This window comes from Alexandromys fortis, unplaced genomic scaffold, assembly GCF_014885135.2.
Source record: "Alexandromys fortis isolate MF-2015 unplaced genomic scaffold, M_Fortis_MF-2015_v1.1 scaffold_268, whole genome shotgun sequence".
NCBI lineage: Eukaryota > Metazoa > Chordata > Mammalia > Rodentia > Cricetidae > Alexandromys > Alexandromys fortis.
The window spans coordinates 1,418,339-1,431,724 of record NW_026068141.1 but is presented as its reverse complement, the minus strand read 5'-3'; the positions used below and the strand labels follow the sequence as shown (position 1 = coordinate 1,431,724).

At 40.3% G+C, this 13,386-nt stretch overlaps 1 protein-coding gene across 3 annotated transcripts in view; it reads right to left on the bottom strand.

Moving 5' to 3' along the window:
* Mrrf (mitochondrial ribosome recycling factor) overlaps nucleotides 1-13,386 on the bottom strand; it is a 68,354-nt gene that overhangs the window by 27,284 nt on the left and 27,684 nt on the right. For all 3 annotated transcript variants that reach the window (XM_050126802.1, XM_050126800.1, XM_050126801.1), the window contains one exon: nucleotides 10,828-10,919. In XM_050126802.1, coding sequence (XP_049982759.1) covers nucleotides 10,828-10,919 — 92 coding nt within the window. The remainder of the gene's footprint in view (nucleotides 1-10,827; nucleotides 10,920-13,386) is intronic.

The following is a 13,386-nucleotide window of genomic DNA, read 5'->3' as shown; positions in this document are numbered from 1 at the left end:
CCTGAGACACAGACAGCGACTGCAAGGATTGGACCAAGAGGCAAAGACAGTGCCAGCACCAATTGGAGGAAGAGATGGACAGGCACCAATGAAAAAATTCGTTCAACAACCTAAAAAGCAACATGGTAATGTCAGAACCAAGTGATCATACAACAGGAAGACCTGATCATCCTAATCCAGAAAAAGCAGAGAAAGATGATCTTAAATATAACTTTATGAAGATGATAGAGACTCTTAAAGAGGAAATAAAAAAAACCCTTAAACAAATGGAGGAGACTGGCTGCTCTGTAAAGTCATCTTTGCATTGCTTCTGGGTCCTGCTCCACATTCGCCACCCCCACCCCTACCCATCCTCATCCTCCTCTTCCGACTCCAGCAGCTTTCTCGCCAGAGTCATCGAATTCGATTCCTTTCTCACTCGCACACTGGATCACCAGCGTGCACCCCCAACCCCATGTCAGATGCCGCCATGGACACCAGCTCTGAGATCACCACCAAGGACGTGAAGGAGAGAAGGAGGTTGTGGAGAAGGTAGACAATGAAAGAGACACACCTGCCAAAGAGAAAGTGGGGAGCAGGAGGCCAACAATGAGGTAGATGAAGAAGAGGAAGAGGATGGAGATAAAGAGGAGGACGCTGAGGCTCCTACGGGCAGCGGGTAGCTGAAGAGGATGAGGAAGATGATACTGACAGCAAGAAGCAGACAACTGCTGAAGATGACTGGACAGCAAAGGAAAAGCTGAACCGTTCCCCTCCACTTCGAGTAGAGGAGCAGGCTTCGCTCACCCACAGTGGGCGGTGCCACCCCCAGATGACATGAGCTCTTCATCAACCCACCAAAACCACACCATGAATTTGCAAGAGGGGAGGAAAACCCCCAAAACTTCCAAGGCCCTGCTTTTTTTCCTTAAAAATACTTTAAAAGAAATTTTATTTTTTATTTACATTTTATATTTTTGTACATATTGTTAGGGGTCAGCCATTTCTAATGATAACGGGTGACCAGACCAGCCTTCAGAGCGTTCTCTGTCCTACTTCTGACCTTACTTGTGGTGGTACCATGTTCATTATCATCTCAAAGGAGAAAAACAACAACAGAAAAACCCAACCTTATTCCAATAACTTCTTTTGTGTATGTACCTGGCTCTACTGTAAGTAGTTGCTTTGTATGAGATGGTTAAAAAGGCCAAAGATAAGAGGTTTCTTCTTTTTCTTCCTTGTTTTGTCTATGAAGTTGCTGTTTGTTTATCTTTCGGCCTCTTTGATATATGTGTAAAACAATGTCCAACAATAAACCAGAATTTTATTTTGCTGAATTGTTCTTTAAAAAAAGAAAAAAGAAATGGATGAAAAGACAAAAAATTTGAAGAAATCAATAAATCTCTTAAAGAAACTCAAGAAAACCAAGAAAAAGCAAATGGGTAAAGGAAACAGATCAAGATTTGAAAACTGAAATAGAGGCAATAAAGAAAACAAAAACAGGGAATTCAGGAAGTCTGGGTAAAATAACAGGAACTACGATGTATGCATAACCAACAGAATACAAGAGATGGAAGAGAGAATTTCAGACATTGAAGATACTATAGAGGAAACAGATTTGTCAGTCAAAGAAAACGTTAAATCCAACAAATTTTTAACACAAAATATTCAGGAAATCTGGGACACCATGAAAAGACCAAACCTAAGAATAATAGGGGTAGAAGGGGGTCAGAAGAATTCCAGCTGAAAGGCACAGAAAATATATTCAACAAAATCATAGAAGAAAACTTTCCCAACCTAAAGAAGGATATAGCCATGAAGGTACAAGAAGCTTATAGAACACCAAATAGATTGAACAAAAAAAAAAAAATCCCCTTGCTATGTAATAATCAAAACACAAAATATAAAGAAAGAAAGACTACTAAGAGCTGTGAAGAAAAAAGGCCAAGTAACATATAAAGGCAGACCTATCAGAATTATACCTGACTTCTCAATGAAAACCAAGAAAGCAGAAGGTCCTGGACAGACATGCTGTAGACACTAAGAGACCATGGATACAAGCCCAGACTACTATACCCAGCAAAGCTTTCAATCACCATCGGTGGAGAAAACAAGATATTCCATGACAAAATGAGATTCAAATAATACCTATCCACAAATCCAGCATTGCAGAAAGTACTAGAAGGAAAACTCCAACCCAAGAAACCTAACTACACCCCCCCCAAAATAACTGCAGGCAATAGATAACTTTGCACCAGCAAACTCCCAAGAAGGAAAAACACACAAACACTACCACCAAAAAATAACAGGAATTAACAACCACTAGTCATTGATATCTCTTAATATCAATGGATTCAATTCCCCTATAAAAAAAAACCCACAGGCTAACAGAACAGATGTGAAAGCAGGATCCATCCTTCTGCTGTATACAAGAAACCACCTCAACCTCAAAAACAGACATCTTCTCAGAGTAAAGGGTTGGTTAAAGATTTTCCAATCCCAAAATGAACCCAAGAAACAAGCAGGTATAGCTATTCTAATATCTAACAAAACAAACCTCAAACTAAAATCAATCAGAAGAAATGGACACTTCATACTCATCACAGGAAAAAATCATCAAGATGAAGTCTCAATTATGAACATTTATGCCCTAAATACAAGAGCATCCACATATGTAAAAGAAACATTACTAAACCCCACACATTAATATTAGGAGACTTCAACACCCCACTCTCACCAATGGACAGGTCAACCAGACAGAAACTTAACAGAGAAATAAGAGAACTAAGAGATGTTATGATTCAAATGGACTTTTCAGACATCTACAGAACATACCATCCATACACAAAAGAATATACCTTCTTCTCAGCACCTCATGGAATCTTATCTAAAATTGACCACATTCTTGGTAACAAAGCAAACATCAACAGATTTTTAAAAAATGGAATAACACCCTGTATCTTATTGGATCACCATGTTTAAACTTAGAATTCAACAACAAGATTAATTGCAGAAAGCCTATAAACTCATGGGAATTGAATCACTCCTGAGTCAAGGAAGAAATAAAGAAAGATATTGAAGACTTCCTAGAATTAAATGGAAATGAAAGCCCAACGTACCCAAACCTATGGGACACTATGAAAGCAGTGCTAAGAGGAAAGTTCATAGCACTAAGTGCCCACATAAAGAAAATGGAGAACGCTCACATCAGTGACTTAACAGCACACCTGAAAGCTCTAGAAGAAAAAGAAGTAAACTCACCCAGGAGGAATAGAGGACAGGAAATAATCAAATTGAGGGCCGAAATCAATAAAATAGAAACAAAAAAAAACAATACAAAGAATCAATGAAACAAAGAGTTGGTTCTTTGAGAAATATCAACAAGACAGACAAACCCTTATACAAACTAATCAAAAGGCAGCGAGAAAACATCCAAATTAACAAAATCAGAAAGTGTAAGGGGGATATAACAACAGACACTGAGGAAATCCAGAGACTCATTAGATCATACTACAAAAACTTGTACTCCACAATATTGGTAAATGTAAAAGAAATTGATAATTTTCTTGATAGGTACCACAAGCCAGAATTAAATCAAGACCAGGTAAACAATTTAAATAGACCTATAACCTACAAAGAAATAGAAGCTGTCATCAAAAGCCTCCAAACCAAAAAAAGCCCAGTGCCAGATAGTTTTAGCACAGAATTCTACCAGAACTTCAAAGAAGAGCTAATATCTATACTCCTCAAATTGTTCCACCTAATAGAAATAGAAGGAACATTGCCAAACTCTTTCTGTGAGGCTATAGTTACCCTGATACCAAAACCACATAAAGACTCAACCAAGAAAGAGAACTACAGACCAATCTCCCTCATGAACATTGATGCAAAAATACTCAATAAAATATTGACAAATCGAATCTAAGAACACATTAAAAAAAACATTTATCACGAGCAAGTCAGCTTCATCCCAGACATGCAGGGATGGTTCAACATATGAAAATCTATTGATTGCCAGGCAGTGGTGGCGCATGCCTTTAATCCCAGCACTCGGGAGGCAGAGGAGGTGGATCTCTGTGAGTTCGAGACCAGCCTGGTCTACAAGAGCTAGTTCCAGACTGAGTTCCCTGCCCTGTGGGGAGTCCAAGGACCTCCCACCTCCTTCCAGGTCTAGTAAGGTGAACAAACAGCCTAGGCTCCCACAAAGCCAGTACGTGCAGTAGGATCAAAACCCAGTGCCATTGTTTTTGACTTCTCAGCAGTCCTCATTGTCGGCTATGTTCAGTGAGTCCGGTTTTATCTCATGCTTTTAGGGCTGATGAGAGAGGGGAAGTTGATTGGGAGAGGGGGAGGGATATGGGAGGCGGTGGCGGGGGAAGAGACAGAAATCTTAAATAAATAAATAAATAGAAAGAAGGAAAGAAAGAAAGAAAGAAAGAAAGAAAGAAAGAAAGAAAGAAAGAAAGAAATTTTACATTGCAACCTACAAAGACAATGCTTATCATCTGTATAATACACTCTAAGATGTTTTCAACTAAAAAAAAAAAAAAAAAAAAAAAGAGCTAGCTCCAGGACAGGCTCCAAAGCCACAGAGAAACCCTGTCTTGAAAAACCAAAAAAAGAAAAAAAAGAAAAGAAAGAAAGAAAATCTATTAATCTATTGATGTAATTCACTACATAAGTAAACTGAAAGAAAAAAACCATATGATCATCTCATTAGATGCTGAAAAGGCATTCAACAAAAATCTGACATTCCTTCATGATAAAGATCTTGGAAAGATTAGGGATACAAGGCTCATATCTAAACATAATAAAAGCAATATACAGCAAGTTGACAGTCAACTTCAAATTAAATGGAGAGAAGCTCAAAGCGATTGCACTAAACTCAGGAACAAGGCAGGACTGCCCACTCTCTCCATACCTATTCAACATAGTGCTTGAAGTTCTAGCAAGAGCAGTAAGACAACAAAAGAGGATCAATGGGATACAAATTGGGTAGGAAGAAGTTAAACTTTCACTATTCTCAGATGATATGACACTATACATAAGTAACCCCAAAAATTCTAACAAGGAACTTCTACAGCTGATAAACACCTTCAATAATGTGGCAGGATACAAGATCAACTCAAAAAAATCAGTAGCCCTCCTATATACAGATGATAAAGAAGCTGAGAAAGAAATCAGAGAACCATCACCATTCACAATAGCCACAAATTACATAAAATATTTTGGGGTAACACTAACCAAACAAGTGAAAGACCTGTACGAAAAGAACTTCAGTATTTTTTTTAAAAAAAAAAAGAAAGTGAAGAAGATATCAGAAAATAGAAGGATCTCCCGTGCTCTTAGATCAACATAGTAATTATGGCAATCCTACCAAGAGCAATCTACAGATTCAATGCAATGCCCATCAAAATCCCAACAATTCTTTACAGACCTCAAAAGAACAACAAAAAAACCAGGATAGCCAAAACAATCCTGTACAATAAAGGAACTTCTGGAGTCATCACAATCCCTGACTTCAAACTCTACTCCAGAGCTACAGTACTGAAAACAGCCGGGTACTGGCCTAAGAATAGACAGGAGGACCAAGGGAACTGAATAGAAGACCCGGATATCAATTCACACATCTTCGAACACCTGATCTTTGATAAAGAAGCAAAAAATGTCAAATGCAAAAAAGAAAGTATATTTAACAAGTGGTGCTGGCATAGCTGGATATCAATATGTAGAAGAGTGAAAATAGACCCATATCTATCAACATGCACAAAACTCAAGTCCAAATGGATCAAAGACCTCAACATAAAGCCAGCCACACAGAACCTTATAGAAGAAAAAGTGGGAAGTACACTTGAACACATTGGCACAGGGAACCACTTCCTAAATATAACCCCAGCAGCACAGACACTGAGAGAAACAATTAATAAATGGGACCTCCTGAAACTGAAAAGCTTCTGTAAATCAAAGGACATGGTCAACAAGACAAAACGACAGCCTACAGAATGGGAAAAGATCTTCACTAACCCCACATCAGACAGAGGGCTGATCTCTAAAATATATAATGAACTCAAGAAATTGGACACCAAAAGAACACATAACCCAATAAAAAAAAAAAATGAAGTCCAGACCTAAACAGAGAACTCTTAACAGAGGAATCTAAAATGGCTGAAAGACACTTAAGGAAATGTTCAACATCCTTAGTCATCAGGGAAATGCAAATCAAAACAACTCTGAGATTCCACCTTACATATGAAAGAATGGCCAAGATCAAAAACACTGATGACAACTTATGCTGGAGAGGCTGTAGGGAAAAGGGAACACTTCTGCATTGCTGGTGGGAATGCAAGCTGGTACCGCCCCATTGGATGTCAGTGTTGCCATTTCTCAGAAAATTAGGAAACAACCTTACTCAAGTCCCAGTAATACCACTTTTGGGTATATATCCAAAGGATGCTCAATTGTGCCACAAGGACATGTGCTCAACTATGTTCATAGCAGCCTTGTTTGTCATAGCCAAAACCTGGAAACAACCTAAATGCCTGAAGAATGGATATGAAAAATGTGGTACATTTACACAATGGAGTACTACACAGCAGAAAAAAAAATAATGACAGCTTGATTTTTGCAGGAAAATGGATGGAGCTAGAAAACATTATTTTGAGTGAGGTAACCCAGCCACAGAAAGACAATTATCACATGTACTCACTCATAGGTGGTTTTTAAACATAAAGCAAAGAAGGCCAGCCTACAAACCACAATCCCAGAGAACTTAGACAACAATATGGACACTAAGAGAGAGTTACATACATGGGAAGTAGAAAATAGAAAAAGACAAGATCTCCTGAGTAAATTGGGAGCCCCTATTGTCATACAGCCAAAAAGAAGAGCTGGATCCTAATTCAGTACACATGGGGGCAGGTTTAATCTAAGCACTGTGCTCCCCTGCTTCCCCAGAGTAACAGGCACTCGAAAGCTCCCGGCAGAGTGGTGTCCAGTGCAATACCCCTTCCTCACTCCTTACCATTCACTGCTTACAGAAGTGTACATTATTTCTTTAAAGAAATCATATTCGTTATTATCTCTCTTAATCACATGAAATCTCTGCCTATCATTGTGTATTTTTTCACCTACTTTACAAATAATCAACTGTAAACACAGCAATCTGCTAGAGTCATATGGAAGTTACTGCCAAAAACTAATGAAAACTTTGGGACTTTTACTTTAAAATCAACTTTTATCCCCTCACATGACACAGCTTCCATAATAAAAAACAGACCGTTCATTTTTTATCTGGAAAACTACCAAACACATAATTCAGTAAGGGGCCTTATGACCCTACCACCTTGTCAAGGAGAAGAAAGTCTATAAAAAATGAGGTTTGCAGGAGCAGAGGGTTTTGGTCTGTCAACTTTCTCTTGGATTACATCCATTAGCCAAGATAAAATAATGTAAAAAACCGATGTAACAAATCCTACATCTTTGAAAATACAAGTTAAACACACTGATACTTCAAACTTATGTTCAACACACCAAGGGCAACTGTTAACTCCAGTGTGGTTGCAGAGATGCGTGTTATGTCAATCTGACCTTTCAAATAAAAATGTGAAAAGTGTTTGGGCTGCTTTGAAAAGAACCCAAGCCAAGAGTATACATTAGCAACACAAGTTGGTATCATTGCAGAATTTGAGGACCATCGAGGGACCTACAGACCCGAGCATAGCCCTTTCATCTGGTCCGTGAGAAAGACAAAGCTCAGAAAAGTGAAGTGGCCTACAAGACTACAGACAGAAGTTTAACAACCAGAGGATGAAGATGCTGCCGACAATCTATTTCTCTTGTAATATTTAAAAGTAATTTTTAAAGGTTTCTTTTATTTTTAGCTACACGTGTGTGTATGTCTCTGTGGTCATATGCCAAATATGTGTGGGTATTCAATGTGGCGAGAAGAAGGTGTCGGCAGTTGTAAGATGCTAAGAAGGTGCTAAGAACAGAGCACTCCCAACTGTCGAGCTATCTCTCCAGCCCCTCCACTTGTAAATCTTGCTTCTGATATTCATAATTACTTTCAGTACTTTCCAGAATTATTCATTGGAATAGAGAGTAACAGAAAATCTCACGATTCTCAAATCTTGTCTGCCAATACAGGTCATATGATCATAGCAATCTCTATTTCTCGAAGCTTTAGGGCTTTTTGTATATAAACTGTGTTGTGGGTCACAGTGGAGGTAATACAAAGAGCCTGACAAATGGTCTATGAGCAAGCATAAGGTCTCTGTGCCCTCAGCAGAGACTGGAATACACACATGCTGAGAAGACACTTCCCAAGCAAACAGGCACTGAACCCAAGATTTTACGGCTGTTAAACACAAGTTGTACTAGCCAGTTCACAAGATTTTAGAGCAGAGTGTTAATTCCGTTTTATATAGTATCAAGAACATATGGCCATACGGCAGGAAAAAGTATAGTCAAGGAAGCTGTCAGTTCCTCCAGGGTTATGGCTGTTCTCACAGCTGAGCGTGGTGGTACACATCTGTACTCACAGCACTCTCAAGGCGGAGGCAGGATGGTCTCACACACCTGGCCACCTAGCAAGACGTCATTGTGACTCTTTGTAGCCAAGGAAACCTGGGCAGCACTAGATTACCTCTTGGAGACTAAACTTTCCTAATTGGAAAAATTACTTTAAAAGGATCATATAACAAATGAAGCAATTTCTACAAAGAAATACAGGATGACAGGTGACACAAAAGGAACCCTAGTCATTCTATTTCCCTTTTGCTGTTTGGACGATGTCACCACTTTAATCATTTAAATATCCCTTTCTTCCTGAATCTTGCTTCTCTAGAGCCCCCAAATTTCTCTTTCTTAAAAATAATTTTTAAAAAAATTATGTGTGTGTGGGCATGTCTACATGAGTTCATGTGCACCACACATGTGCAAGTCCTCAGAGTCTGAGTGGTGTGGATGGGAATGGCCCTCATTCAGTGCATAACACTCAATCCTGGTTGCTGGGACCATGGAAGGATTTAGAGGTATGGCCTTGTTAGAGGAAGTGTGGGGTTGGCTTTGAAGTTTCAAAAAAGAATCTTGTCACTCCCACTGTACACTCTGTCTTCTGTTTGTGAGGTCTCAGCTGCTGTTCCAGCGTCATGCCTGCTTGCCTGCCACCATGCTCCTGCCACAATGGTGATAGAGTCCTATCTCTCTGGAACTACTAGCCCCAAATAAACTCTCCCATGCATAGGCTGCCCTGGTCAAGGCGTTTTATCACACCAACAGTAACTAAGACAATGCCAAAGGGCATATGAAATCTTTTAGAACTGGAGATACAGTTGTAAGCTGCCAGGAACTGAAGCCTGACCCTCTGCAAGAGCAGCGAGTGCTCTTACTCACGGAGCCATCTCAGCAGCCCTCTTCCATCTCTTTGCATGCTGACTCTTCATAGATCTTACCAGACAGTATGGAGTTCATTATATCTGCTCAACTAGCAGGTGAGCTCCGAAGGAACAAGGAGCTTTGTGGTTTGGCTTACTGCTATACCCCAATAACCAGGAAAGGGCCTGGCACAACTGGTCAGTGTGAGGCACTGTGTAGGAACGGGGGTTCTTCTGCTGTATAATCATGGCTCATGTCTCACCTAGGCTGCCGTAATTTTACTGTTCTTTGTATGTCCACTTTGTCCCCAATATTCCACGTTAATAAGCAATGAGAGAGAGACTTGCAAAGTCCCTGTCAGATCAATCCTTTGCTTGCACCCATCAATGGCTTCTCAGTACCATTAGGAGAAATCCCAGTTCCTCCCATGGCCTGTGAAGTCTCCACCGTCAGTACTAACCCAACCCTTGTTCTCACTACCCTCTTCTTGTGCTTCAGACACACCAGCTTTTCTGTTACTCAAACATGCCACCATCTTGTCTGTTCTTTCAAGGACGGATTTTGTTGTGTAGACCAGGCTGGCCCTGAACTTGTGATCCTCCTGACCCCACTTCCCAAGTATTATCTTTTCTTTTTAAAGCTTTCATTTATTGCTGTGGAAGCAGGAAGTGAGTCTGCTGCATATTGGGAGTTGTTGTGACAGCCCACATGTGGAGGCCAGAGAAAAACTATATAGAGTCAGTTCTTTCTGCCTGTATGAGGGCTTCAGGGATGGAACTCACTGCCAGGCTTCTCTGGCAAGGGTTTTATCCACTAAGCCATCTCACCAGCCTTGTCTTCTCTTTTCAAATTCAAGAAGGAAGATCTATTCTTATTCACTTAAAAAATCCATGAAGAAGCAAAACAAACAAACAAAAAACCCCACTACTCTGGACTTATGCCTTTAATTCTTCAATTACCAAAGAGTAATGTAAAAATAATCCGACAAGGAACACGGGGTTAGAGTTGACAAGTGTCAAGTTGCTTTCTGAGCTGAGGCCTTTGTGCTTCCTCTGGGCTGAAGACTCCCCCTCATCATCTGCTCTCAGCAGAAATGATAACTCCTTAAACGACCCTCCCATGCTAAAACTGCCCTTCCCACTATCACACCTGTCAATCACTCCCTCCTGGATACTAGAAGCTTTCCTTTCCCCCTGGAATTTATTTCATTTAATCTTAATGACTTGGTGTGCTAACTTGTCCTAACGTCCCAGTCAGAAAGTGTAGGGAGAAGGTGTTCGCAAGCTTACTGCTGTAGCGCACACAGACATGCGATAAGCAAACCTGCACCAGCAAACTGACCTCACAGCTTAGCCAGGATGAAGGATGTGGATAATAGGTCATGCCATTGGCCCAAATGTCTCAAGGTACTAGTTTCCATCCAAAGACAACTACTCCGAGTCACTGAAAAACGTGGATTTCAGCCAAACTTACTTGGGGATAGGTACCCGAATTAGTGTCCCTTCCACTTCTGGGTTCAGATTCATTCCACTTTCTCTTATAGCCTTGATAGCTGCAGCTGTACACTGAAAACCAGATCAAAAGGTAAACAGAATTAGTAAATAATTATTACCAGATGCAAGCCCTCTGTCGATAACTGGCAACCCATCTTGGCAGAACATGGAAACATTTAGTTCTGTTACCAGTAAGATCAGGAAGTTACACTGGTGTAGAGTGCTTTGATCAAGCTGAATAGCAAGCCATGTCCACTCCTGGTACCAGTGTATTGCGGAAGGAAAAAAAGAAAGAAGAAAAAAGAAAAAGAAAACAGCTCTGCTTCTTTGAAAAGATTTCAATGGTTTGAGGCAACACAGATCAAAACCACAATAAATCCTCAAGGGAGGAGGGCTGGTCTGTGCAAAGATTGGTGTAAAGACAGATGAAAGATTTCATACGTTAAAAATTCCAGTTGACATTTTACACTCAAAATATACCAGTGCCGGTTTGGAATGAGTAAATAAATTTAACTCATTCACATCTACACTCATACCAAACTCACGCTTTTGCAATGAGCAGTAAACCTCCACTGCTGTGCACCACAGAAAAAGCAGAGTGACAGAAGAAAAGCATGGGTCTTGGAATCAGAAAAACTTCACTTTAAATCCAGCTTTGGGACCACATACCCTGAGCAATAAATTTGACCATTCATAATCTGAGATGATATGGTACCTACGTATCACAAAAGCAATGAGATGATGCAAGCAACATACCTAACTCAGTGCCTGGCACAGAGTTAATATCCAGTCAAGAGCAGTTATTATATGAACAAACCATATCCATGTATTGAAAGTGTGTAAAGTCCTCCTAACATCCTTTAGGAACTTCTCTTGCAGACTCACTCACTGATACACAGACTGCCTAACGTCCAACCTCACACTTGAACAATATGCTCACTGCACCTTCTATCAATCCCAAAAACAACAGGAAGTGGGTGGAAGACAATGAACTCACAAGAACAAGGCTCCTGACATGTTCCAGAGCTGATTCATGCCACTTGAACTCAAAGGCCAGTCCTGTCCTTGAGCTCCTCCAGCTTTACGTTTGAAAGGCATGGAAGGTGGTACACACCTATGTTACTTTTCCAAGCATTTCACTGTTCCTGTTTTAGAGGAGGTGTCTAAAAACTCACCCACTCCATCTTTAAATCACTTTAATTCTACATCTGCATGACATCACGACAACAAACCAGATCATCCATACACATATGTGTAGAACCTAAGAGTGGGCAAAATATAAGTATCTACAGTAAATTTTTTTTAATGTTGCCTCAAATCATAGGCCTTCGGTGTTGGAAAAGGATCTCTGCTATAACCAAGCACCACCTGTTTATTATGAACAAGGAGCCTACAAAGTCACATCCTTTAGAATAGACAGCATCCCTTGACAGCCCAAGAAAGATGCAATAAAAGAGACAACCTATCAAACTTCAGTTATTTTCAGGGGTAGGGAGAGGCTGAGCTGCATTTGGTCTAATGTTGTTACTTTGTCTTTATTCTTTTTACAGATCCTCAAGCTCAATGTATTCAGTAATTATTACATAAGGAAACAACTATGAACAATATATATAAAAGAGACAGCTCAGCAGTTAAGAATGCTTGCTGCTTTTAGAGGGCACCCAGGTTTGGTTCACAGCAGCTTACAACCATCTGTAACCCCAATTCCAGGAGACCCAACACCATCTCCTGGCCCCTGTGAATAATGCATGCCCACAGTGCACACACATAAGCACTCATATATGTAAAAATAAACACGTTAACTGGGCAAAAATAAAGAAATATCTCCTTGCAGAGAACAGTCACAGTTAAGAGTAAAGGAAGAGTCCCCACTTTGAAGAGGAAGCTCTAGCTCCCACCTCCTAACCTTCTATAGCTTCTCACCACATAACCCAGAAAACACTGCTATCACACCCTTATATCTTAGGTAGGGTTTTCATTGTTGTGAAGAGACACCACGACCACAGTAACTCTTTAAAGGAAAACAATTATTTGGGGCTGGCTTACAGTTTCAGAGGTTAGCCCATTATCGTCATGGCAAGAAGCATGAGAGCATGCAGACAGACGTGAGAAGGAGCTGAGAGTTCTACATCCTGATCCATAGGCAGCAGAAGGAGACTAGCCTCCATAGTGACACACTTCCTCCAACAAGGCCACACCTAATAGTTCCACTCCCTATACACCAAGCATCCAAACACATGAGTCTATGGGGGCCATTCCCATTCAAACCACCATACTCTACTACCACCAAGATCCTTTTCAGTCCAAGCAACCTTCCCCTGTAGATGAACGAGTACTCACTCAGACATCAAGCTGGCCACCTGCACAATGGAAGCTGCACAGTGGAAGCTGCAGTGCCAGTGAAGCACAAAAGCTTGCTGAAGGAATACTCTTAGTAATTCCATTTAAGTCAACTGGAAAATGCATCTCCTGGCTTTACTTCAAAACCTTACTTTACATTTTCGTTTTTTATGTCTTCATATTTAGGGAAAAATGTTAA